General features: G+C 41.7%; 2 protein-coding genes across 7 annotated transcripts in view; one reads left to right on the top strand and one right to left on the bottom strand.

Annotated features, from left to right (window-relative positions):
• RBIS (ribosomal biogenesis factor) lies at positions 1-7,278 on the top strand. 6 transcript variants are annotated; one of them, XM_073330669.2, is made up of 4 exons: positions 1-25; positions 1,610-1,726; positions 4,373-4,489; positions 5,412-7,278. In XM_073330669.2, the coding sequence occupies exons 2-4, from the start codon at positions 1,613-1,615 to the stop codon at positions 5,478-5,480; spliced, it is 300 nt and encodes a 99-aa protein (XP_073186770.1). In that variant the 5' UTR covers positions 1-25; positions 1,610-1,612; the 3' UTR covers positions 5,481-7,278. The 6 variants fall into 6 exon arrangements, 5 of the variants coding, with proteins under 5 accessions (XP_073186770.1, XP_073186768.1, XP_073186772.1 ...); XM_073330667.2 differs by lacking the exon at positions 1-25 and adding an exon at positions 596-974; XM_073330671.2 differs by lacking the exon at positions 1-25 and adding an exon at positions 1,006-1,067.
• The window catches only part of E2F5 (E2F transcription factor 5), a 27,378-nt gene continuing 5,925 nt past the window's right edge, over positions 5,552-27,004 (bottom strand). The window contains exons 2-9 of the mRNA XM_073330661.2: positions 19,295-19,404; positions 18,255-18,418; positions 14,583-14,624; positions 11,153-11,217; positions 9,410-9,677; positions 8,533-8,733; positions 8,030-8,074; positions 5,552-6,311 (exon numbers count right to left, since the gene is read on the bottom strand). Of these exons, the coding sequence (XP_073186762.1) occupies positions 6,202-6,311; positions 8,030-8,074; positions 8,533-8,733; positions 9,410-9,677; positions 11,153-11,217; positions 14,583-14,624; positions 18,255-18,418; positions 19,295-19,404 (1,005 nt within the window). The 3' untranslated portion in view covers positions 5,552-6,201. The remainder of the gene's footprint in view (positions 6,312-8,029; positions 8,075-8,532; positions 8,734-9,409; positions 9,678-11,152; positions 11,218-14,582; positions 14,625-18,254; positions 18,419-19,294; positions 19,405-27,004) is intronic.

The raw sequence follows: 27,004 nt of genomic DNA on the forward strand, positions 1-27,004 counted from the left end.
CCCCTCAACGAATTCTAGTTGATTGGTGAGGCATGATTTCCCTTTACTAAAACCATGTTGACTCTTCCTCAACAAATTCTGTTCATCTATATGTCTGACAATATTGTTCTTCATTATAGTTTCAACCAGTTTGCCTGGTACTGAAGTCAGGCTTACAGGCCTGTAATTGCCAGGATCACCTCTGGAGCCCTTTTTAAAAATTGGCATCACATTCACTATCCTCCAGTCATCTGGCACAGAAGCTGATTTAAATGATAGGTTACAGAGGACAGTTAGTAGTTCTGCTATTTCATTTCTGAGTTCCTTCAGAACTCTTGGGTGAATACCATCTGGTCCTGGTGACTTATTACTGTTTATCAATTTGTTCCAATACCTCCTCTAACAATACCTCAATCTTGGACAGTTCCTCAGATCTGTCACCTAAAAAGGATGGCTGGGTTCAGTCTGCAGGGGGTAGAAGGCTCCCTTCCCCCCACTGGCCATGACAGTGCAGAGCCACAGAACAGAGAGGGAAGGGCTCTTTGCTAGTGGAGATAAGCGGGACGGGGTGCTGCTGACACCAAGACCAGGCCTTGGCAGGAGGAAGATTAGCTCACACACTGCAGAGCACAGCTTCATGGTCAGCATAGGCATGCAGCCCTTCTCATGGGCGGGTCAGGCCAGGGCTCGCTCATGACAATGATCATAGCGGTAGGGACAGCCATATATGCTAACTTGATGGGTGACAATCCCATTCAAAAAGTAACAACTCTAGCCACAGGCAGAGCCAGGGGCTAACCAAATCCCAGAGGTTGCAGAGATTAGGAACCAGCAGCCTGCCATACTCAGCCAAGACACAGGCTTTGGAGTCTACACTAAACTCAGGATCGGGGTTTCCCGCCTCCGGGGCGGGGGAAATTCGCGGGAGCGCGCCTGTGATGACGCAGGGGCGCTCGCGAAGCCGCCCCCTGTGAGAGCCAGCGGCCGCCGCTGCGGTGAGTGCGCTGGGGGTGGGCACGCGCCCGGGCGCGGGGCCGGGAGCCCCTCGTGCGCCGGCTGGGGCTCGGCCCGGAGCGGGGGGAGCGCGTGTCCGTAGGCCAGGGCGGGCGGCGGGGCCGGTTGGTCTTACTGAGGAAGCGGGGGGCTGCCATGAGGCAGCCCGGCTCTGGCTGAAGGCGAGGGTTTGCTCCGCGCCCGGCAGCGCATCTAGCTGCGAGGGGGATGGGGGGGGGGGGGATTCCGGCTCGACCCCGCCTGTTACTCGCGTCGGCGGGCGGGGGAACGAAGCCTCCGCCGCCGTTTCCCGAGAGTTACGGGCGGGCAGGACCTGCAGGGGGCTGGGCCCAGCGGGATGGCAGCCGGGCTCGCAGCGCCGCCCAGCTGCCGCCAGACCGCACCCGGCCGATCGGCGCAGGGACCCGCCGCCTCCTTTAGTCTGAGCTGCCCGGTCTCTGGGGCAAGCCTCCTGAGGGCCGGCCTGATTCAATTGTAAACAAACCCCCGCCCGTGCTCTTACTCCCTGGGGTAGCAGGCCCAGAAACCGATTTTACCGGTGAAAAAGCTGGCACGTGCTCCGGCCCATACCGCCACATACTTACAAGGTGAATTTCGTTGTCTTACCCCCTTCTAGGCCATGGGCAAGAACAAAGCCAAAGGGTCAAAGCCGAAGAGCGTGTTCCACCTGGCCAACACCAAATCCCTGAAGGCCAAGAATAAAGCTAAACCTGTCACAACAAGTCTGAAGAAGGTTAGTGTGGCCCCAGTAATCAACCTGTGTAAACATTTTTTTCTTCATATGTTCTTTTAGAAATTTCTACCAAGCATAGTTTAGTCAAAACAAAACAAAAAAACCAACCCGACCTATACCCTGGGTAGGGCTTTACCAAATTCACAGCCACAAAAAAATGCATCATGGACTGTGAAATCTGGTCTTTTGTGTGCTTTTACCCTATATTATACAGATTTCATGGGCAAAATCAGCATTTCTCAAATTGGGGATCCTGACCCAAAAGGGAGTTGCAGGGGAATCTCAAGGTTATTTTAAGGATGTCACAGTATTGTCACCCTTACTTATGCGCTGCCTTCAGAGCTGGGTGGCCAGAGAGTGGCAGCTACTGACTGAGGGCCCAGCTCTGCAGGCAGCAGCGCAGAAGTAAGGGTGGCAATACCATACCGTGCCATCCTTACTTCTGCGCTGCTGTTGGCAGTGACTTCGCCATCACAGCTGGGCTCCTGGCTAGCACCCACTGCTCTCCAGCTGCCCAGCTCTGAAGGCAGCGCCACTGCCAGCAGCAGTGCAGAAGCAAGCATAGCAGTACTGCTAACTCCCTACAATAACCTTGCAACATACTCCCTGCACACACAACTCCTTGTTGGGTCAGGACCTCTACAATTACACCACCATGAAATTTCAGATTTAAATAGCTGAAATAATGAAACTTATGATTTTTAAAATCATAGGACTGTGAAATTGACCAAAATGAACAGTGAATGTCTAGGGCCATCACCCACAGAGCAGAGGCAAAAAGCCTTCAGTTGCCCCACTGTGTAAAACATTAATGAGCATGGAGAGAGATGACTAAAAGCAAACACTATCCCTTTCCTGATTCATCAATCAGGCTAGAATAGAAGAAGCCAAGATTATATGTGGATATTCTGAATCAATACTGGTTGATAGGAACTCCATTGACAAAGCTGCTTGCAACAAACAAGAAAATATCACAAGAAGTAGACATTTACACTAGAACAGTCAACTTGAAATCTAGGGTGGATTGTTGGTTTTTTAAGAACTTTGGGGACTACCCTTTGCCTCTAAGTCTTACTGCCCATTTTTGTGGTTTTGCCATTTTTTCTTTAAAGAAACAAAACTAAAAAAACCCTGGCCTTTATTGCTGCAAGACCTAGAAAAACCAAAAGACAGAAGAGTTACTGGGTAAACAGTAAAACTGATTACATACCAAGCACTGTTAAACAGAAAACCTGACAGAAATAATCTCGGTTACTGTAATCTTTGTTACTAGAGCTGGTTGGAAATTTATTTCAAAACAAGAAAATTGGATCTAGGTAAATGAAAATTTTTGCAGAAAGATTTTTTGAGAACCCTTTTTTTAAAACCAATTCTTGCTGTTACTTGTTTCATTGGTAAGTACAAGAAGTTTCTAGGTGGGGGTATGATTTCTAAATGTAATGGTATTACCTTAATGAGTGCTGAAAGCTTGAAGGCTAGTCCACAAAACTGTTCTATATATCCCCAATACAAGGCTTTCATACGGCTTTATCTTGGAGATGGTTATTCTGAAAGTGGTTTTGCAGCATGCTATTGATTACTGGGGAACATGGCAATGAACAAGACTTAAGATGTAATCCCTGGTTTAATGAGCTTTCATTCTAAAATTAGACAAAACTGTACTGTTCAGGTGATGCACTAGACTTGTTAGCTACCACATTACTTGGCTTTGTTTTCCCAAAACTTGTGTCAGTCCTGAACTGCATAATCTGCCACAGAATTAAACTGTTAAGAATCTAATAAAGTAACAAAGAAATTTTTCCAGTAAGTATTTTCCAACTGTTGGAAAACGTATAGCTAAGCCAATTGTAATCACATTTTTTTTTCTGAGGAGGGTGTTTAAGGAAAGACCTCTTAACTTTCCTGCTGAAAGTTATAGACAAAAGAAAACAAATCATTCAGTAGAAAGTTGGAATGTTACCAAAGCTATGGAAATAAACAGTGACTCAAAGGGAAAATGTTTTGTGTCACTGGCACCTGAGGATGTTATTCAGATACAAAGATAACTTTCAGTGAGAAACAATAGCAGTGAGTTTCTACTCAGGAATATCTATAGGTGGAGCCAAATCTCCATTTTATATAGTATTTTGTATATAATAGTAAAATAGATTTGAGAATGCTGTTACAGAAAAGTGGCCCATTAGATCAAGTTAAGATGAGATGAGCAACTACAAATTACAGGTACCTGCTGATAGAAATAAGGAACCTGTCTGGACTGGGTGCCTCTTCATATTGGCTAAAATAAACTGAAGGTGGGCTAGTTTGTCTGAACTATTTTTCTGTTATGTGTTCCATTTCCAGAAGGAAATCTTTCTTCCCCTTTTATCCCCAATATAAACAAGTTAGCTTTGACCTATTCATTAGATTTCTTTGCTAGTGACCCATTTATATGAAAGTTCTATTAAAAATTCACTATCTTTAATATTTACACATTCAACAGTAGTACAATTAAAATATAATTTAAAGAATGTGCCCCACTCCAAGCAATTTTTAAAAGGTAGAACCATTATAAATATATATAATAAATAGGCTATGAATAAGTCTTAGCATCATATTAAGATCTCTTTCTGCCTTTGACTAACTTGTGCATTTTTTTCTCCTCTAAAGATAAACATTGTGAACGATGAAAAAGTTAGAACAGTAAATAAAGCATTTACTGAAGTACAGAAAGAAGTCAAACAACTATCAAAAGGCATTTCATCAAAATCTCAAAAGAGGCAGCGGGTAATAATTTTGAGTCCTATTTAATGCATCTTTGGTTGGGAGGGTAGCAGCAACCTCAGGTTAGAATGATTCCAAAGTTAAGGTTTAATTTTAATAAGTTTTTAGGTCTTGACTGAAGAAAAAAAATAGTTGTGACCCCATCATGAAGAGGTGTCAAGTCTGCAAGCAACCTTAGCAGTTCTTCTGAGGGGGCAAACTCCCTTCTTAGTCAGAAGAGAGGAAATTGTTGCCAGAATAGATTTTTCATTTAATATCTGGATGTTTTAGTTGATTCTTTTACTGGTGAGCTTTAAAAATTAATAAAATAGATTTTCAACTGGAAACCTTGATTCATCGAGTTAACCCTTAACACGAATAGGCATAGAAAATAAAGGTGGTTGCTTTTGCAAGACATCCTGGATCTCCTGGCTGAACCATTTGATGACAGTGTCAATAGGAAAATATTAACTTTTTTTTTTTGTAAAAACATCAGCCCAACCTCTGCTCCAGTTGCAGCTTCCTCATCAAAATATTCTCTCTTTCTGGAGCTCTAGTAATAATTCAAGCCATCTCCCTGGAACAAGTTAGACAGTGTGTTAGTCTCTGTGCAGTAATAATCTCCTTCACAATTTTAGATTTTGTTGACTAGAGCATTCAAGCTTATCTCCATTTTGGCCATATATGGTATGGGCACGGATTGTTTTGGCCTTCCTCTGAAGCATTAAGTATTGACCACTGGTCCATCTAGTCTACCAAATCACATATTCCCATAAAGTGAATAAGGTATAAGAAATGTAGGATGTCTTGCAGTCCAGTACACCAAGCTAATCAATCTTTCAGACAGCAAGTATTTGTTAGCTTTATATCTTCCATCAATGATGCTTTTTATACAACCTCAGCTTCCTATTTTATGTAAATTTTTTTTTTCCTTTTCAATTTTCAGGTTTCCAAGCACCTGGAAGGTGAACCAGCTGATGTGGATGCAGCTGCAAGCTTATTATCTCAGTTGTAACGCATAATAAAATATCCGAGTTTCAAAAGCAAAATTTACTGGCAAATCAGTGGATGGCAGATACTGAATACTCGGTTTGTACAGTTTTATTAAAAAAATCTTGTTAATATACAAGCATTGGCACACTTTAATACAAACTACAAACAGACTTTTCCTATAATCTAGGAAAGTGGAATGTCAGAAGTTAAAATGTGAGAAACTTAAAGTGCTAAAACAGAAGGCACTTCACAAAATTGGTTCACTGAAACAATTTAACATAACCCATTTAATGTCCTTCACTTCAAAATTTGGCAGTGAACGTTTTTTAAAAATTGTAGTGAAAGGTTAAAAACATACAGAAAGCTTCTTGGCAGTAAAGCTTCAGAAAGAAAATTCTGCTAAGTGACAAGCCTGGGTCTTTCTTTCTCTTTTTTTTTTTTTTAAGTGACCAGAAGACTGCAAGAAAAATGGGAGGGGAGAAGAGGAGAACTTGGGATCTCAAAGCTGAGTTACATTAATGTAACTTGTAAAAAAATACCAGAGAACACTTTGATAAGAGCCCTTTCTTATGGTTTTGAATTTAAGGTGTTTTGTGAAGTAGGTAAGGAAGCAAAAGGAAATACACTCCCAGAGTCAGTGAACTAAGAGGTTATACATTCATTCTTTAAAATACTTAGGTTATGAAGAAGTCTAGAATGTTATAAAGTTAGAGGTAGATATGACAGTCTGGTTGCCACTGAATCTAATAATTTAGTATCTGCACATCAAAAAGATCACAGACTCCTTCATTATCATCCAGGTTAAAGTTGTAGTCATCTCCAGGAGTAGGAGAGAGTCGTAAGAGAGGAAAAACTGTAAAACAAGAACAGTTTTGTTAATCATAGAATCACAGAAATCTATTATTTGAAATTCTGCCTTGCAACATCCTATAAATTTCAAATCATTTCCAGCAGAAGATAAATAAAAACTTTGATGTCCAGTTTCAGTAGTCCAAAATGTTACAACTTGCTTTGCTTTGGCAGTAGTTATCTGCAAGCACTGGACTGTGCATTGGGGATCCTGGTGCAACTCCACCAAAATAAGGTTTAAAATAATTTAAATGCACAGACGCAATTTATTAACTATGCTTTAAATGAATTTCCTTTGCCATCTTACCTGCAGCAAAGCCAGTGCAGTGTAACAGAGATTAGTCTCCTCTGCTGCAGCAAAGCAACACTTAAGCAGCCTTTGTGTTTCGTACCTAGCAGTGGATCTCTTGTATTATATAGCCTCCATTATTGTAGTAGCTGTGTGCCTCACCATCTTCAAATGTATTTTTCCTGTGAGGTAGGGGCATGCTATTATCCCCCTTTACAGACTGGAAAATAAGGCATGAAGAGACTGAGGCCATGTCTACTCTATGCATGGAAGTCCATCTAAGCTACACAATTTGAGTTATGTTAATAGCATAACTCAAGTTGATGTAGCTTTGATCTACTTACTGCGTGGTCCACACTACATGAGGTCGACTGGAGACATTCTCCCATCAACTCTCCTTACTCTTCTTGATCCAGTGGAGTACAGGAGTTGACAGGAGAGCGATCAGCGGTCGATTATTGACCACCCATGCATCGATCGCTGCAGCATCAATCCTCCGGTAAGTGTAGACAAGCCCTAGGTGACTTGCCCAAACTCACACAGGAAGCCTGCAGCAGAGCAGGAAATTAAACCCAGGTGTCTCCAGGCTAATACCCTGACCACTGAGTCATTCTCTCTCTCACCAACTGGATATTCAATTAGGCCCTGAGCCTGCAAAAAATTGAACACTGGCATCATTTAATGCAAATGAGTAATATCACTGAATCTAAAGGTATTATACATGTATAATATTACTCACACACGTAAGTGCTCGCAGGATTTGGGCCTTAATACCTTGACAGTGACGGTCAGTTTGGAAGGGAAAACAGGTTAGTGATAGAAACTCGAATAAGGGTGTAAAGGGGGAGCTGCAGCAGGAAAGAAGTGGGAGTGAAATAGGTCATGGTTAAAATGGTGCTGGCAGCTCATAGGCGCTGACTCCATGGGTGCCCCGGGGCTGGAGCACACGTGGAAAAAAAAATAGTAGGTGATCAGCACCCACTGACAGCCCTGCCAATCAGCTCCACCCCCACCCCAGCACCCCCTGCCCACCTTCAGCTCTGCCAATCAGCTCCTCCCACCCGCTGGGGATCAGCTGTTCAGCAGCATGCAGGAGACACTGGGGGGCAGGGCACGTTCAGGGAAGAGGACTTACAGGAAGGGGTGGAGTGGGGGCAGAGCAGGTGTCAAGCACCGCTGGGGAAATGAGGAAGCTGGGGCCTGTGTGGCAGCTGTTTTAATATCAGATATTTGTAATGAAGTTTGGAATCAGATTTGAACAAACATCTAGGGAAATGGTGAATTCAGATATGAATGACATTTGCCTGCAATAGCAGAAGACTAGACTCAATGACTCAGGAGATCCCTTCCAGTCCTATGTTTCTTTGAATGAATCACATTCTTAAAATATAACTCTGCTTATTAAAAAAAAGATAGGAATGCTAAATGCTTACCATCTGAAGACATCAATTCGTCAATGATATCACTACTAATAGTTCCTGTTAAACACAAAAGCACTTGTTTGTGAAAGTCAACCCAGGCTCTATGCATTAAACAGCTATTGAAATGGAGAGTGTTAGCTGCTAGGCTGCTACATTTATAATTTAATGCTTGCAAGAGCAGTAGAGATAGTCAACCAGACCAGTATCCTACTGGGCTAAAAATAATAAAACCCCTTAACTTTTCCTTCTGGACAGTTTCTGGTGCTATTCTTAGGTTGCACAAACACTTATAACTACAAAGGGAATGTAACCAGTATACCAGAATGGAGCATCTTTATGCGGGATGCACTTTACCCCAAACCAGACAGAAACCACAGCCAAAATGGTGAAAAGAAAAGAGCTGCAGGAGGGAGAAGGGAAAGGCTGCAGACAAGACAAACTGCTGGCCTCTTCTCCCCTGGGAAATCTGCTTTTAGCTTTGTCAGGAAGGGTTAAACTAAAGAAAGTCTGCCTACCTGTGGGCTCATCCATCTTTGCTATATCAAATGAGTTTGGCTTGAGAATACAATTAACATCCAAGGGAAGCAAGGCCTGATAGTCATTTGAGCTAGCAGTAGTTTGTGTTGTATCTGTTGCAAGGCTCGTATACAGCAAGGAGTCCGGAAGGCTAGAATAAGGAGTTGCTGGAGTTGTATTGTTCTCTTGCATACTGTTGTCTACAATGGCAGAAAAGTACATATTACAAAGTTTGGTATGGTAAACTATACGCACACACCTGTATCTGGCTAAGTCCTACTGGTAGAACATGGCCAGTATTTGAGATGTCATCTCCTTTCAAAAACCAGGCACAGGTCTCAAGGCCCTTCAGAGATTTGGTTCACAATGTAGTATGTTGCTAAACAGCATTTGATTATCTATTAGTGATAAAAACAAGTTCAGGTAATCTCCCTTGCTGAGCCTGCTTTTCACATACAACTGCCTTTTGCAACAACAGCAGGGACTGTCCTAGTACAAGCTTGTCAAAGGTAAATGTTAAATGTTCAAGCTTTACATTCCAGTAGAGGTTTGAAGCCTTTTTCAGACAGCACATGCAATCACCTTGAGGAACAGCCCAGAGCCCTGTTGTGGGCTAGTTCCTGGATCACTTCTGAGGTGTTTCTGGTATAGGATGATAAATTGCAAGTGGAACAATCCATTTCAACAGAAGTCTGAACATAGAACAGGAAGAGGATAGTGACCTCCCCCTGCAACCTCCAGCCAGCTGATAGTAACTCCATTGGGGTCAGGTCTCAGGCTGGCAGCTGCTACATTATGCTAACAGTTGATTCCCTTTCTCTACCCGATCTCTAAACAAATCTCTTTGGGGGTAGGGGGAACAAACCAGGGACCCACCTGATGGTGTATCTGTAACTGGGGTATGTGGTAAATGCTGCTCCTGGTTAATGTCATGCTGCTCTGATGGATTCTCAGTAGATGCAGTAGGTTTTGGGGGAGTCAGTGGAGTTGCAGGTTGAGATGGGGGCTGTGTAAGGTCATCAGGTGGAGGAACTGGAAACACCACAGGTGTGGAGGAACTTGATTCTTTATTAATAAGCAGCACATGGATAGGTCCTGAACTACTCTTTAGACTGATCTGGTATTTCTTTTGTCCGTTTTGTCCCTTTAAAGGTGGCACATTGAAACAACAGTTACAATTCTTTGTGACTGACAATTAAGCCAAGTAACTGCATGCAGCAATTGCCATAGAAAGTAATGGAAATGCATAATTGCCTAAGTAGAAAACTTTTATTTAAGAATAAAATTCTCAAGGTGCTATAGCAAGGTGACATACAATTTTCTAGTCATAAGACCACATTAAGACAGTTCTATGCAAAGTTAACTAACCTCACATATCACAGAAAAAGATTTAAAACCAACCCACCCCATAACCGATAAGATTACAACCCTTCTACATTCTCACATAATTAACAACTGACACATGGCACTCAAGTACAGAATTCTGTGCCATGCTCATGTAATTGAATACAAGCTTAGCTGTGAATCACAGCAGGATTCCCACTAAAAACTGACCACTGGGACATAGCCTCTTTAAAATAATTTTCTCATCTGCAAAATTGTCTTGATTAGAACTAACTGTCCCACCATAGCCAAATCCCTGTGATTCAGTGAACACAGGAAAATTAGTGTTAATGGGGACAATTTCCCTGCAGAATAGTCAACATAAAGCCTTCATGTTAAAGAGCTAGTTCTTGTGATTCAATCTGGCATGTGCAGTGCTGCTACCATTGGCTAGTTAATGGGATTAAGTCATTATCTTTCTATTTTGGGAACAGGTGAGATATTTCAGTCATGGAGACAACTCTAATACAAATTATCTGTGTCCACCAGTTCAAAGGACAGTCTCACTAGATTAGCATTGCAGTTCACCTTGTGGCATTTTTTATAACCTCATTGTTTAGTTATGGTGCTTTTTACTCATTCCTTGCTCAAATTAAAATATGAAACGCATCAAATGGAATCACTATCCTCCTACTACTGCACAAAAAATGTTTGCCACTCTTTCCCCACCTATGTAGGCAGCATGAAAAACTGAAAAGCATTGTATCACAGAAATTAAAGACAGCAGAAGGTAAAAAACATGAAGCCAAATAGATTGTCTTAATCCATTGTTCTTTGTCAAAGCAAGTTTGCTCTCTCTATTCTCTGATCCTCTATCTGTTTTTCTACCGCTTCCTCTGTTGTTCTATGTGGATCTGATTTGGGTTTCCAAATTCCCTGGCCCAGCAGGGGTTGGGAAGAGAGGAGCTTGCCACTGAAAGACCACCATTGACAGACTCTGAAGGAAGCACCACTGCTTTTTGCCTGGAGGGAAACAGCAGCTATTGGGCTTTTGCAAGCAGAAGAGAGAAGGAAGTGGAAAACCGAAAGTATCTTGTTTTAACTGAAAGGTCCAATCACTTTTACTCTGCCAAGATGTGCAAAAATGCTGTTTACCCAATATCAGTCCACATCCAATTAGGTGAATCCTAATTTTTTCCTCCCACACAGACGAAGAGACAAACCTTGCTAGCTGCAACACAGGCATCCTTACCCCCTCCCTCACCACACATATGTAAGCAAACAGTTTGTACATACCATTTCAGGTATAGGTACTTCTAATTGTGTACCACAAGGTGCTTGAATTGCTAGAAGTGTGTCTCCTGGTGAAGTAGTAATTTAAGAAAATGTTAACCATATGTAATTTTACACATTCTTGGGTTGTGTACACTCAAATGGAATACAGTTCTTCTCTAATGCCACTTCAGCATTAGTTTGATACAAATCGTGCACAATTTGGTGTTCTTCAGGAACAAATTATAACATGAATGAGAGCAAAGCTTGAAGAAAAGCTGTCCATCTTTGTATTCATAACCATGATATCCAAGGACTTAGCTTTAAATGTCCCCAGAACTCCAGCCTCTGTAGATGTACAATTTACAATGTACAACTTGCACAGTGCACTTGGACACCACTGTTCTTTCTGTAGCTTACTGACTCTTTGAAATACCAGGGGAAAGTCACTTCACTTCTCTGTGCCTCAGTTTCCCACCTATGAAATTAGGATAATTCTTCTTTCCTCTCACAGTATATTGCGAGATAGAATGAGGTTTACAGTGAGAGAAGTGCTAAGTGTTTCCATATTTTATAATTAGTGAACTCTTGTAATAACCTTTTTTCATTTTTGGGTTAAACTCTATAGTACATAGAAGTACATGGTAACAGAGAACATTATCTTGAAGTTCTTCCTCAGGCAAAACTAGAGAAGTTAAAAAAATAAAAAGGCATTTTATGTAACCTAGAATTGTTTTCTAAACTTTGGACCACATTGTCCCCTCTTGTGGAAAAACCAGGAGGGGAACCTGGGAGGGAAATCTCTGCTAGAGATCTTTGCAGAGAGTCTCCCACATTCTCCAGTGGGTGAGAGGTCCCAGTTTTTCACCACCCCCAAATTGCATGGAATAGGAGGAGTCCATGAAAAGAGTGGAGCCATCTGTGCAGATGTTATGTGCTTATTCCCCAGCTCTTGGCTTCCCCTATCCCCAGTAGCATGGCTCCACTGGAACTGTACTGTCAGGGATTCCACCTGGCTGCAGCTGTCCCCAGAAAATATATGGAAGCCTGGGCCTGAGTTGTCTTTTCTGGGGAACCTCTGGTGGGTCAGACCAACATGTCCTGCCCTGCCCCCCGCATCTCCTACCTCAGAACTTGGACAGGTCCTGCAGAGCCTGCATTAGGAAAAACAATGCCCCGGGGGCAACCAAGCCCCCCTTCCATAACTGCAGATGGAAAAGACACCTAATAGCTCATGTTGCTTCTGTCAAAGTATGTAGTTTCAAAGTATCAAGTAGCTATGTATTGTAAGTTCCATTTCTTACAAACATGATTACACTTGCAAACATTTTCTAAATTCAAAGTAACCATGGGAAAAAAACAGGGATCTAATGTTACAGTGAGGTTTATGTAACAAAATAATAAATACAAATAACGATCCTCATGTTGTAAGAACTTTGCTCAATAGCAGGAATATGGAATCCCTGGTTCTAGATCTTCATTAAATAGCCATTTTGTATTGTAGGATATGTGTTTTTGGCGAGGGGCTGGGGTGAGAGGTATTTGAAAAGATCCCATTTCTAGAGGTTTCAAACAGCAAACAGCTTTCTTTCAAGTCTGATGGTTAATGCATGAAAACATAAGAATGGCCATGCTGGGTCAGACCAGTGGTCCATCTAGCCCACTAAATTGTCTTCCAACAGTGGCTGGCACCAGATGCTTGAGGAAATGAACAGAACAGCGCAATTATTGAGTGCTTCATCCCCTGTCGTCCAGTCCCAGCTTCTGGCAGTCTGAGGCATAGGGACACCCAGAGCATGGGGTTGCGTCTCTAATCATCTTGACTAATAACAAATTGAGGGACCTATCCTACATGAATTTACCTAATTCTTTTTTTAACCCAGTTATAATTTTTGCCTTCACAACATTCCCTGGCAATGAGTTCCAGAGGTTGTTTGTGCATGGTGTAAAGAAGTACTTCCTTATGTTTCTTTCAAACATGCTGTCTATTAATTTCATTGGGAGACTTCTAATTCTTGTGTTACGTGAAGGAGTAAGCAACACTTTTCTTCACTTTTTCCACACCATTCATGATTTTATGGCCCTCTATCACATCACCCCCTTAGCTGTCGCTTTTCTAAGATGAACAGTCCCAGACTTTTTAATCTCTCTTCCTATGGAAGCCGTTCCATACCCTTAATCGTTTTTGTTGTCCTTCTCTGTATTTTTTCCAATTCTAATATATCTTTTTTAGAGATAGGGCAACCAGAACTGCACACAATATTCACAGTGTGGGAATACCATGGATTTTCTATCCCTTTCCTAATATTCAGTCAGCTTTTATTGACTGCCACTGCACATTGAGTGGAGGTTTTCAGAGAACTACCCACAGTGACTCCAAGATCTTTTTCTTGTGTGGTAACAGCTAATTTACATCCTATCATTTTGTATGTATAGTTGGGATTATGTTTTCCAATGTGCATTATTTTGCATTTCATTTGCCATTTTGTTGCCCAGTCACCTACTTTTAGTGAGATCCCTTTGTAACATTTTGCAGTCAGCTTTGGACTTAACTATCTGAATATATATATATTTTTATCATCTGCAAACTTTGCCACCTCACTGTTTACCCCTTTTTCCAGATCATTTACGAATATGTTGAACAGCGCTGGTCCCAGGACAGATCCTGGAGACTGGGCTGTTTATCTTTCTTCACTGTGAAAACTGACTATTTATTCCTACCCTATCTGTTAACCATACTGATCCACAAAAGGACCTTCCCGCTTACCCCATGGCTCCTTACTTTGCCTTTGGTGAAGGACCTTGTCAAAAGCTTTGTGAAAGTCCAAGTATGCTATATTTACTGGGTCACCCTTTCCACATGCTTGTTGACCCCCTCAAAGAATTCTAATACATTGGTGAGGCATGATTTCCCTTTACAAAAACCATGTTGACTCTTCCCCAACATACCGTGTTCATCCTATGTGTCTGATAATTCTGTTCTTTACTATTGTTTCAACCAGTTTGTTGGGTACTAAATTTAGGTTTACTGGCCTGTAATTGCCAGGATCACTTCTGGAGCCTTTTTTAAAAATTGGTGTTACATTAGATATCCACCAGTCATCTGGTATAGAAGTTGATTTAAGCGATAGTCTACATACCAGTTAGTAGTTCTGCAATTTCATTTCTGAGTTCCTTCAGAACTCTTGGGTGAATACCATCTGGTCCTGGTGACTTATTACTGCTTAATGTATCACTTTGTTCCAAAACCTCCTCTACTGACACCTCAATCTGGAACAGTTGCTCAGATCTGTCACCTAAAAAGAATGGCTCAAATATCGGAATCTCCCTCACATCCTTTGCAGTGAAGACTAATGCAAAGAATTAATTTAGCTTCTCCACTATGGCCTTGTCTTCCCTGGTTAAACCACCTGCTCCAAACATCTTACAAAAATACAGTCTAGCAGAAACTTACCATTGAAGCAATTACAGATGTCTTCATGAGTGACATATGAAAATGTGATTTATGTCAAGGAAATTTTAAAGAAGTAAGAAGCTGAGATTTTTGCCTAAGGAATGTGAAGTTGATATTTAGTGCCATTTACAAAAGAAGTTTGTGTTCCTACAGTGTGTTGTTTAAGTGAGGTCTACACTTTACATTTTTACTGTTATAGCTAATGTTGGTCAAGAGTGGGATCTGTGACTGACATAACAGTGGCAAAAACCCTTAAGGTGGATGCAGCTATACAAATGCAGAATTGTGTCATTACCACCTATGTGCACATTATAAATGCTTTGCCAATATAGCATTCCAGTATAACTAGACCAGCAAAGCCTTTCAAGCATAGCTTTGGCCTTAGACTACTATTAGAAAGTTTCCAAAATGTTATTTAAATGTATTTCACACATACTATCACCATTTCCTTTTTACTGATAAGTCTGGTTAATATCATATCGCTACGATACAGGATGTCCAAAGCTATCGTGGATCAGCACGAATTCTGGATGAATCCAGGATGAATTCTGCCAGTGACAACATACCCATCAAAAAACTAAATGCAGCCTACAGAATAGTCGAGGCAAGTGGCTTGGAAAAGAAACAACATCCTGTGTTTGTCCTGGATTTAACTCATAGTTACGGGAATTTCTCTATTAAAAATCCTTATGTTGAAGGTTTTACCTGTCAACCGTAAAAATACACAGGTCAGCACTGGAGCTTGGAAAAAGTATTGTTCACTTTACTGAAAAAAATAACTTTGGCTGCTGTGAGTATAGTTAAGAGAAGTCAACAGAACAGAAAGCTATGAGATGTTTTACTGTTTCTGTGTAAAAACTACAGCAAAACCAAGACATTGTCATTATCAAGAGAGAGAATACTGGTTCCCAGATCCACGTTATGTAAGTTTTTCTTCTAAATAATTTAGAACCAAAATGATTTAGTTTTAATGATTTTGTCTGATGGAATTTGGTGCAGTCAAATGATAGTTGCTAACTCTGCCACCATTAACATATAAATTATTTTGTAACAAATGTAAGCCACTAAAATGTAATTTAAAAAATTTAAACCACCAAATAGGAACCTGTTGATGTTGAGAAGCAGGACAGAGAGCTCTGAATATATCTTAATGCAAGGGCATGGCAGGGCTTCCAAAGGTGTAAAACAAGTTCTATTTTAAAAAATTGTGTATATACCCATATCCTCATACACTTACAACAACTTTGAAACCACCTGCTTTCCCTTCCACTTTTAAATGGGTCCTAGTCAAAACTCCTCCTGGAAAATAACATTTTGGGTTTAATCCTGTAATCCCACCACATTCAACTAATAATTATTTCAAACTGAGTACTGCACATGGTGGTTTTTTTAGGACTGGACTTCCCTGAGAGACCATTTGGAGCTACAGAGACAGTGCCATAATTTATATCAACTGTTTTGAAGTTTCATGCAATACGTTCTTAGTCAACGTTTCAACTAGGTTATAACTAATCACTGTAGTTTTCATTTCAAATCTACCCTTTTTCAAATGTAAAAGCTGTTTTCTGAAAGTCATTTTATCTGTAGCGTTTAGAAGTAGAGGCCAGGCACTCTGGGTTTTGTTTTGCTTACTAGGTATTCAGCTTGCAGTATCACACAAGACAAAATTTAGCCTTACATTGTTTTAGATATTTAATTATATCCCAATTACTAAATTATTTTGTTAACGAGGTTTGGTACACTACTCACTATTAGACCTTCTCTGGTGGCTTGGGGTGCCTAATCCCACTCCATTCCCAGCACTCTCAGCAAACTGACTCCACTCAGAGCTTTGCGAAACTGGACCAAACTGTGCCTTCACAATCGATAATTCATTTAAAAATGGATAGTTGCACATGCTAGTCTACACTGGCAATGGTAAAGCGCAGCTGTGGGAAATTTAATTATTCCATGGGAAATTTAAAATTTCACTGCTCATTTGGGCCTTAATTCAGCATAGCACTTAAACACATTTAATTGCTTTGCTGATTAGGGACCTTACCTGTTATGTCATCTGTATTGATTGGATTCACTTCAGAACAGCTGTAGTCTATCAGGTTAATGATCTGTCCATTTAAGCAGGCCCTGACGTGATAAAAATCACTGATTTGATTGGAGCGGTTTCTATTGAACAATCATAATACAGTGTTAAGTGCTTTAGAACTACTTATAGATAAGACAGGTTTCACAGTAGCAGCTGTGTTAGTCTGTATCTGCAAAAAGAAAAGGAGGACTTGTGGCACTTTAGAGATTAACAAATTTATTTGAGCATAAGCATAAGCTTTCGTGAACTACAGCTCACTTCACGAAAGCTTATGCTCAAATACATTTGCTAGTGTCTAAGGTGCCACAAGTCCTCCTTTTCATTTTATAGATAAGAGTGCATTTTTCCCTCTCCAAAGTCTCTAAGAACCTATTTTGTTCAACATCCTCTAAGGGCTTGTCTACACCGGCACTTTACAGCACTGCAACTTTCTCCCTCAGGGATGTGAAAACACACGCACACGCACACACACCCCGCCCCGAGTGCAGCAAGTTTCAGCACCATAAAGCACCAGTGTAGACAGTGCACCAGTGCTGGTAGCCACACTCCCAGCTCTGGTAGCTACGCCCCTGCGGAGGCGGGCTCTTTTAGAGTGCTGAGAGAGCTCTCTCCCAGCACTCTGCCACGATTACACAAGCCACGTTAAAGCACTGCCACAGCAGCACTTTACCACTGCCAGTGTAGACTAGCCCTAAAAATGCTAAATGTGGTTACAAAGTAATGAGCAAACATAGTTTAAACAATATACTTATTACCTGTTTACACACAGGATAATTTCAGTTCCAGTTTCAACAAGCCTGAGGAGTTTATCAACTCATGTATCTTTTCAAAAGATTTAGATAACCTATCCTATGAACGACCAAAGAAGAGTATCCAGGAGTATCCTAAATCTAACAAAACCACGAAAGCAATTAATTTCAGTTAAAGCTTAAAGTCTGGATTTTCTGCATTAAAAAATTACCACTGTGTAAATTTCTGATGGATTATTTCCAGATTACCATTGATACAACCACAGAGGTCAAAACTTGAAAAGACCTATTAAACCAGTGGTTTTCAACCTTTTTTCATCTGTAGACCCCTAAAAAATTTTGAATGAAGGTGGGATCCCTTTGGAAATCTTAGCTATAGTCTGTGGACCCCCAAGGATCCAGGGATCACAGGTTGAAAACCACTGTATTAGACCATCCAGTGCCTCTTTCTGCTAATACAAGATTGTTCCCTACAGTATATCTTCCAGCACTTTGTCTAGCTTGGTTTTAAAATGCCACAAGCAAACTTTCTTCTACTCCTTTAGATCTCACTGTGTATTCCACAGCCTAATGGATCTCGCTATTGTCTCATAGCACTTGCTTCACAAGGCGAGTTAATTTCGCTACCAGTGCAAAAGAAAATTGAAAATCATATTTTAACGGAAAAATGCTTGAGACCAATTCCATTTTTTCTAGAGTTAGTAAACCCCCCTTGGTCACCTAGTTCAAGTATCTTCTCACTTCTAGAGCAGGTCATATTATGTGACCAACCTTTTAATATATGACTGGTGCTTCTTTAATTCTATTTCACGAATGCACACAATGTACGTCCCAAAGGATATTGGTTGTTTGTGGAGTCATCCATAACATTTTTGATGCTTTGCTGCAGCCATAATTTTTGCTGATCCAGCTCTTTTTCTTTTAGTTCCAAATCTTCAATTTCTGCTTCAAGATACCTCAGTCTGTCTATGACTTCTTTCGTATTGCAGCCAGCACCTACACCTCTTTTAGAAGGTACAATATTTTATGCAGTCACAATATGTGCAATGATAATGTAAAAAAACTACAGAGAGAGAGAGTTTGAAGCATGGGTATTGCTTTTTTTTTTTTTAAGCCCACCATATTAATTATATTATGAAATACTAAGAGGTAGTAAATTCCCTGCTTTTCTTTTTTAAGTATAAAAATATTGAAAAATGTTTTAAATGTGGGGCCAACATTAGGATTCCCGTCACTGATTTCCATTTTCAAGGCAGGTGGTGTTTTCTGTGTCAGGACTGTGTACCCAGCTCAATTCCCCCTAGTTAGCTCCTCACATGAGCGATGGAAGAATGGAACATGTTTTCTTATAGGCCGAATCTTAGGCTAGCACACTGCCTGCCTGGTCCTTAGCGCTGCTCTGTTCAACTCTACCACACACATCAGAGCCACATCTCCAATCCCTGCCCAAACTCTTCTTGAAGTTCAAAGATTTATTTCTTTTGAGTAGCAAGTTATAAAGTTATGTTATATAAATTTTAGTGCCCATGAAAATGGCCAGATTCACTTTTCAGGACTGTCAATCTAGACACAGTACAATATGAAAAACAGCAATGCTAAATTGCCCCTCAAATATGCTGAAAACCTCAGATTTCACAGTTCAGAGTACTTCAGTCTCTAGCACCATTCAGTTCTTGGCCTCTCTGAAAGCAAGGATGCCAACTGCAGAGAGGACACCTGGTCATTAGGAATTGGATTGAGACCACTGACATATTCTACATAGGCTACCACTGATTACAAAATGAATTTTAATTATTGTTGAATATAGCCAAGGAAAAAGGAATTAGGCCAACTTTTCCCCCCTTGAGAATGTGAAAACTTGCAGAATTGACACTTCTTACTTCCATTGGATGCTGTTTTTTGACTTTTTCTCAATTAAATCTATGCCTTCCAAAACATTGGTGATGTCATAGATTCTTCTTTTTTGTCTCACAGCAAGAGTATCAGCAGCCTGTTAAAAGAACAGAGATAAGTGTCAGCAATCTGCACACCAAGACAAAAGGCTGGCCCATTAGGCTGCTCACCTGAAGCTCAGCAAGCTTCCTGAGTGCTACAGACTCTAGGTCCCTGGTTTCACAACCTACAGGTCACGACCTTAAACTGGGTCGCCAGAACACTTCAAAGAGTTGCAGGGCTGGCTAGGCTTGGCTCCTTGCTCCCTGTGTTGTGACCTGGTACACAGGGTTGCAGTACCGCTTAGGTTTGGCCTAGCAACTCTTCCGTAATGACAACGGTGGGCAAGCTGGGCGCTATGACCCCATGAGCCAGGCCACAATGTCACTCACACAAATTCCCACTCCCCTCCCCTCCCCCCAGCAGGGTGGCCATGCTAAACCTGAGCAGTACTTTGACACTGGTGTATGTAACACCCAGAGCAGGGAGCCAAGCCCCGCCGCCTACAAGGACAGGAGCCGAGAGGGAACAGTTGATGTCGTGTTCTCCAATAAGTACTGGCCTCCCAAAGTGCATCCTGCTCTGCAACTGAGCAGCACCCCATCTTCCACTCCTGTCCTCCCCACGAAGCTTGCCCCCACCCAATATACCCCTCTCACTCAGCCAGGTGACTTCCCCTCTGTCATGCTACCTATACCCCAACTAATTTCTTCCTCCATTCCCCCCACTTTACCGCCAGGACCTCAAATTCCCCCTACCCCTTGACCCTCTGCTGCCTACGGGTAATGCGTGCGGCTATGTTTTTGGGGGCACTATAGGCTCACTGCCCCTCCCCCACACTGCTTTGACCCCATATCCTTCTCCCCCCCCCAATACCCCATATCCCTCTGCCCCCTCCCACAAAATTCCTTCCCCAGGTTCTCCTCCACCTCTGACATGGGCCATATGCGGGGACAGTGTGTTTTGGGGGGATTATCTTGGCTCACCCCCCCATCCCCAGTTGCTGGGGTTCCAGCTATTCACATCTGGCTGGAGCATCTGGAATCTTAGCTCTGAGCTCCTCTGTCCCTGTCCGACATCCCCCTGCCCCCTGGAGGAGGGCGGCCTCTGGGTTGCAACAAATCATCAAAGTTTACAAATGGTCCTGAACTCAAAAAGATTGAGAAACACTGCTCTAGTCATAATTCTGAAGGGAAAGGGTTCACTATTCAACACTCACAGATGTCCAATTATACATTTTTAAGGCCCTCAGTTTTCAGTTTTTACCAATTTTTAATAAAAAACAATTCCCAGTTCTTACAAAAGCTATTATTCAGGTTTTACAGATATTAACCCAAATTTTGGACAACTTAAGTACATGAAAAGTACTGATTATGTTAAACACATCTACCTAATGGACTGGATTTTCTTATGTTAATAATAAAATAGTCTGACTGTAAATGCAAGGCTGTCTGTTAAAGTAAGTCAACGTAGTGGAAGATACGCACATGTACATGAATGCGTGTGTGTATGCACAGTTAATATACAGCTAATGAAATGAACCAGCATTAAACTGCTTTTACTTTCACTACTATTATCTTTCTATTGGTTGCTTCTTCTTTCCTTCCATCCCACAATATTAACTGCTAATATTTACCTAAAAAACAACTGACTGATTTTTTTGTATCGGTTTTCACCCATTTTTTAAATTTTTGTAACAAACACTGATAAATTCGTGAGAAACATTAAACAAAACACAAACCACAGGCCTTGCACATTCTGCACCACTGTCCTTCAAGATCAGAGTCCCTGGCTAAGTCCAGCCAAACTCCATACAAAAATGGCACGCAGGGCTCTACAGTCCATGCTCAGAGAAACCGCCAGTTACCTCAACATAGGGGCCAGTTATTCCGTGGCCAGCTGGGTATATGCCATGCAGGAAAGAGTATAAAGGTGCTGTGCATGTCCCAAATATTAAATAACCAATCCCTCTCCTTCCCTCCACCCCCATAAAAAAGTCTGAAAATTTCTTTTTGGAAGGTGGAGAATGAGAATATGGAAGGAGGAGGGCAGTATCTCTCTGCAACAATAACCAAATAAACCCTCAGAGTAGAGGAGGCTAGAAAGAAGTCTACCTCCTCTGGTGACTTTGAAAAACTAATCCAGTTCTATGATGGATTAACTCATGTTCACCTTAGAACCACACATCACGGAGTAGTTAAAGCCTCAATAACCAGGGGTAGTCTAGCCAAAGGATTTTCAGTGTATCTTGTGTGATATAAAATGGAGCAGCTACCTTCTGTTAATATATTTCTGGATCCCACCATTGGACCTTCTCTCCAAATCACTGAGGAAACACTTATAGAGCGACAAAGCAGATTGACTCTTCATGTGTTCCATTAGAAATGTAGAAATCATGAGACATAACAGAGTGTAGCAACTTTATAATTAAGAATGCCTTTAATACAGACCCTTGTATTAAGAATGTAATACACAATTAGAATTGGGAGTAGAAGTGATTTTGCTTTTATATAGCGTGTTCCATACTAAAGCTATCTAAACACATAGAAAGAAATGAGATAGAAACATAGCACAGCAACTTAATGGACAAATGTTGAAGCCATTACACACTTAGCAATAGCTCATGGCTTTGGACAATTGAAATGTTTCACTAGAGAACAGAAATGTTGATTACGTCTCCAGAATTATCCCCAACCTTTTTCAAAAGGCTTAGTAAGCTTAACTTCTACCTGGAAATCCAGCAAAGATAGGTAGAAAGAATCTCATTTTAAAAGGTGGGGCAGGGGCGGGGCCTCATGGAAGAGGTGGAGTGGGGGTGGGGCCAGGGGCAGCAAGGGTGTCAGTGATGCGGCCCTCGGGCCAATGTATTAGTCTTCATGTGGCCCTCCTGGTAACTTGTGTTTGAGATCCCTGCCCTAACCTAATTATGTCTGAGCTACTGAAGTCCTCAAATTGTGGTTTAAAGACTTCAAGGTGCAGAGAATGCTCCAGCAAGTGACCCGTGCCCAACGCTGCAGAGGAAGGTGAAAAACCCCCAGGACCTCTGCCAATCTGCTCTGGAGGAAAATTTCCTCCCGACCCCAAACATGGCGATCAGCTAAACCCTGAGCATGTGGGCAAGACTCACCAGCCAGACACCCAGGAAAGAATTCTCTGTAGTAACTCAGATCCCACCCCATCTAATATCCCATCACAGGCCATTAGGCATATTTATGGCTAATAGTCAAAGATCAATTAATTGCCAAAATTAGGCTATCCCATCATACCATCCCCCTCCATAAGTTTATCAAGCTTAGCCTTGAAGCCAGATATGTCTTTGCCCCCACTGCTCCCCTTGGAAGTCTGTTCCAAAACTTCACTCCTTTGATGGTTAAAAACCTTCATCTAATTTCAACACTAAACTTCCCGATGGCCAGTTTATATCCATTTGTTCTTGTGTCCACATTGGTACTGATCTTAAATAATTCCTCCCTCTCCCTGGTATTTATCCCTCTGATATATTTATAGAGAGCAATCAATTCTCCCCTCAGCCTTCTTTTGGTTAGGCTAAACAAGCCAAGCTCTTTGAGTCTCCTTTCATAAGACAGGTTTTCCATTCCTCGGATCATCCTAGTAGCCCTTCTCTGTACCTGTTTGTTTGAATTCATCCTTCTTAAACATGGGAGAGCAGAACTGCACACAATATTCCAGATGAGGTCTCACTAGTGCCTTGTATAACGGTACTAACACATCCTTATCTCTACTGGAAATACCTTGCCTGATGCATCCCAAGACCGCATTAGCTTTTTTCACGGCCATCCTTACTTATATGATCATACACTATTTTTTCACAGGACCTCTGACTCATTCAGTGCAGAGGATGGACTGTGCTCACTTAATGAGCAGCTATTCAATATTCTGTTTTCTCCTTGTTGTTTAATGTGTGCCCTATGCCTTATTTACTGCACAATATTCAAACCCTGCTCTAAAGCCAGAATTAATTTCCTCATAGGTTTTTCTATGGCATTCATCATTATAATATTTGACTGCTTCATAGATTCCAAGGCCAGAAGGGACCATTGTGACCATCTAGTCTGAACTCCTGTGTAACAGAGGCTACAGAACTTCCCCACAACATTCCTAGAGCAGATCTTTTAGAAAAACATCCACTCTTGATTTAAAAGTTGTCAGCGACGGAGGATCCACCACAACTCTTTGGTAAGTTGTCCCAATGGTTAATCACTCTCAACGTTAAAGATTTCAGACTTATTTCCAGTCTGAATTTGTTAAGCTTCAGCTTCCAGCCATTGGATCCTGTTACACCTTTCTCTGCTAAACTGAAGAGCCCATAATTAAATATGTTCCCCATGTAGGTACTTATAGACTGTAATCAAGTCACCCCTTAAGCTTCTCTCTCCGTTAAGCTAAACTGATTAAGCTCATTGAGCCTATTGCTATAAAACACATTTTCTAAACCTTAAAGCATCTCACAGCTCTTCTCTGAACCCTCTCCAATTTATCAATATTATTTAATTAATGTTTACAACTCCTTGTAAAGTGGGGGTGTTGGTGCATGGGGGAAGGAGGTATTATCTCTATTTACAGATGAGGACCTGAGGCACAGAAAGTATGTCTACACTACAATCAGTTAGTCTCTAAGGTGCCACAAGTACTCCTTTTCTTTTTACTACAATCAGATGGTGTGATTGCAGCACCTGCAGACATACCAAAGCATAGGCAACTTCACCCACTAGCTCTGCCCAGCCAGGACCCTGGGTACATACTCTAGTGACCACTGCTGAGTCTCCGCTTCTATTATTACTCAAGCTAGCTTTGATGTAGCTAGATGAAAATTAGCTCAGGTATGTACACATATGCTGCAATTATACCTCTCAAATTGCAGTGTAGACATACCTAATGAGATTAAGGTCAAAAGCAGCCACTAATTTTGGGTGCTAAATTTAACACATCTAAGACTGATTTTTCAGAGTACTTAGCAGTATATAGCACTTTCTAGGTTCAAAGCACAGTTCCCATTGACTTCAGTTGCAGCTGTGTGTGCTCAGCTCTTCTGCAGATCAGACCCCAGGGTCTCATGTCAGGAAACCAGAAAATGAGGAACACACAATTAGCAACCACCTGTGAAAAGCATGGTTTAGGTGACTCAACTAGCATCACATATGAACTCAATGGCAGAGGGAGGGCTAGAATCCAATTCTCCAAGGCAGTGTTCAGCTGCCTTAACCATGGGACCATCCTATCACTCCTGAAATCCCTTGCCTCATTCACAACACACCTTCCAACTTCCACACCAAATAAAGCAGGGGTCCTACAGACAACAGTTTCCTTCACTACACAACTCTGAATGATACCCAGAGGAGGTCCAGCCTGTGCACTGATGGAGGCAGAGATCCCTGTGGACAAAATGGTACATGATCATATAATCAAAGACTTTTCACTAATAATAGCCACAAGAAGGTGAGTTAAGGTTAAACAGGCAAACTTAATAATAGTCCTTTAATTTAGTTTTTGGGTAATTTCCTAGGATTTTTAAATAAGCAAACTGAAAAAAACAAATTTTATCATGTGGCATCTTATTGAGACCCACATAGGTCATCAGCTGGGTTGGAACCTTTACACCTTTGTCACTTGAGCTGACAGAGTAACTGACAGAAGTAATAAGTTGTCACCTTCTAAGCTAGGGGGGAGGAGACACTTTGCCAAAGGGTTTCACTCCTATTTGCTGACAGCAGAGGAATGGTGAACTCAGGAATCCTAGGTTTTGTTCCAGGCTCTGGAGGGGAGTGTGGGCCCAGACTCTTTTGCCCATTCTTCCCAGTGTGTGAGCCCTTCTACTCTGTCCTCTTCAACCTATCCTTGTCCTAGTTCTATCTCTTCCCTACTCCAGGCTCCTTATCCCAGTCCCATTCTCCTAGCCTACCCAGAGTCAATCTCCATTCCTCAGGACTCTCATCCTAGTTCCAATCTCCTTGCCCAGTCAGTCCTACTCTTACCCCTCTATACTCTCCGTCCCACTCTCTTTCTCCATCCAGTACCACTTCTACTCTGCACATCTTTTTAGCCAATGTTTCTCTCCCTTCTCCTGGCTTCCAGTCACCAACACCCCACACCTACCCATGTTCCCTGTCCCCACTGGCTCCCAGTCCTACTATCATCCTCTTGGCTCCTTGCCCCAGTTTCTTTACCCAGCCAGTACCAGTTTTACCCTACACCCTGGCTCCTCATCAGATCTGTCTTTCTTCCCCCCGGGCCTTGATTCTTAATCCCTGTCTCTCACCACATACACCTACTGGCTCCCAGATCCAATCTCCTTGCCCAGCCAGTTCCAATGTCCTTCCTGCCCTTGCTCGCAGGCCCAGTTCCCCCCTCTATTTCCCAGCCTCCTTGTCCCAGTATATCCCTTCAAGCCCAGCTCTTCTTCCCTTTATGTTTGCATCAGATAGATTCCTCCTGCTCACTGTCTGGGCAGGAGACTGATTTCCTGCTTTTAGTTCCAGTGCCCAGACCTGGCCCAAAGCGGCCCAGATCTGTAACTGCAGGGAAAGTCCTATTCAGGCCCCGACTGGAGGATGCCCTGTGTGGACACAATCTTCAGGGAATTTAGCTGCTAAAATGTAAGATGACTGGCCATACATGAGCTGCAATTTTTCAAAGGCTTATAACTTGGTCAAATGTGGGTGGATTTTCAGGGGGACATCAAAAGACATTCCTGATTTAAAGGCTACCCCCTGCCAAATTTCAAGTCCCTATTCCAAAGCATGGGGGCAGGGAGGGTGGCACTAGGGCACCAGAGTTCTATAACATGGACAAAATATATTTTTTTCTAGCTTCAGTTTTGGAAATAGATGAACAGTTTTGGTTGAAATTTTCAAAAAGAAATTCAGCCTGAGCCAGACACTCAGTATGGAACATCTCAGCCCAAATGGTTAAAATTGTAAATAGGACCTTACAGTGGGAAGTGTTGGTCAACTTTAATAGTAGGCAATGCTACGAAAATCACACAGGGCATATTTTTTAATATAACAGCTGTGCTGGAACGGTCTATTCTAGATTTATATTTAATCATTTATATATTTATGCATCACAAAATTTCATTTTTATGTAACAAAGAATTCTGCTGCATAGCTGAATTAAAACCCATCCCCATACTTGCAGAAGAATGGAGTTAATGGTGGTCTTTATTACCACCTCTCGTTAAAAAAAATATCCATTTTATACTGTTAGTCTGAGCTAGCAGACTGGTCTCAAATGCATTGCCCCATCCCCCATCCAAAAATACACCCTTCTAAAATAAAAGGGGTTTGAAAATTGTATATGGCAGATGATTCAGAAAGAGCCCATCTACAAGAGGAAAGTGACCTATTTCTGACAAAATTTTTCAGCAACGGGTTTATACTGTCCCCATCATGCTCCAGCACACAAACTTGTGAAAACCCTTTAGTTGATACTACAGGCAGGACAAAACTGGTTTCAACACAATTACAGAACTCATGAAAAATGCCATGTTCCACTAAGTTTTAATAACAGGGAGGTAAAACTTTCAAAAGCACCTTAAGAGTCTAAGTCCTATTAACTTTCAATAAGACAAAAAAGGCTGTTAAACACTTAAGTCACTTTCAAAATTGGAACTTAGGTGTTTTTGAAAATTTTACCTAAGA

The sequence above is a fragment of the Lepidochelys kempii genome, chromosome 2 (genome assembly GCF_965140285.1).
Source record: "Lepidochelys kempii isolate rLepKem1 chromosome 2, rLepKem1.hap1, whole genome shotgun sequence".
NCBI lineage: Eukaryota > Metazoa > Chordata > Testudines > Cheloniidae > Lepidochelys > Lepidochelys kempii.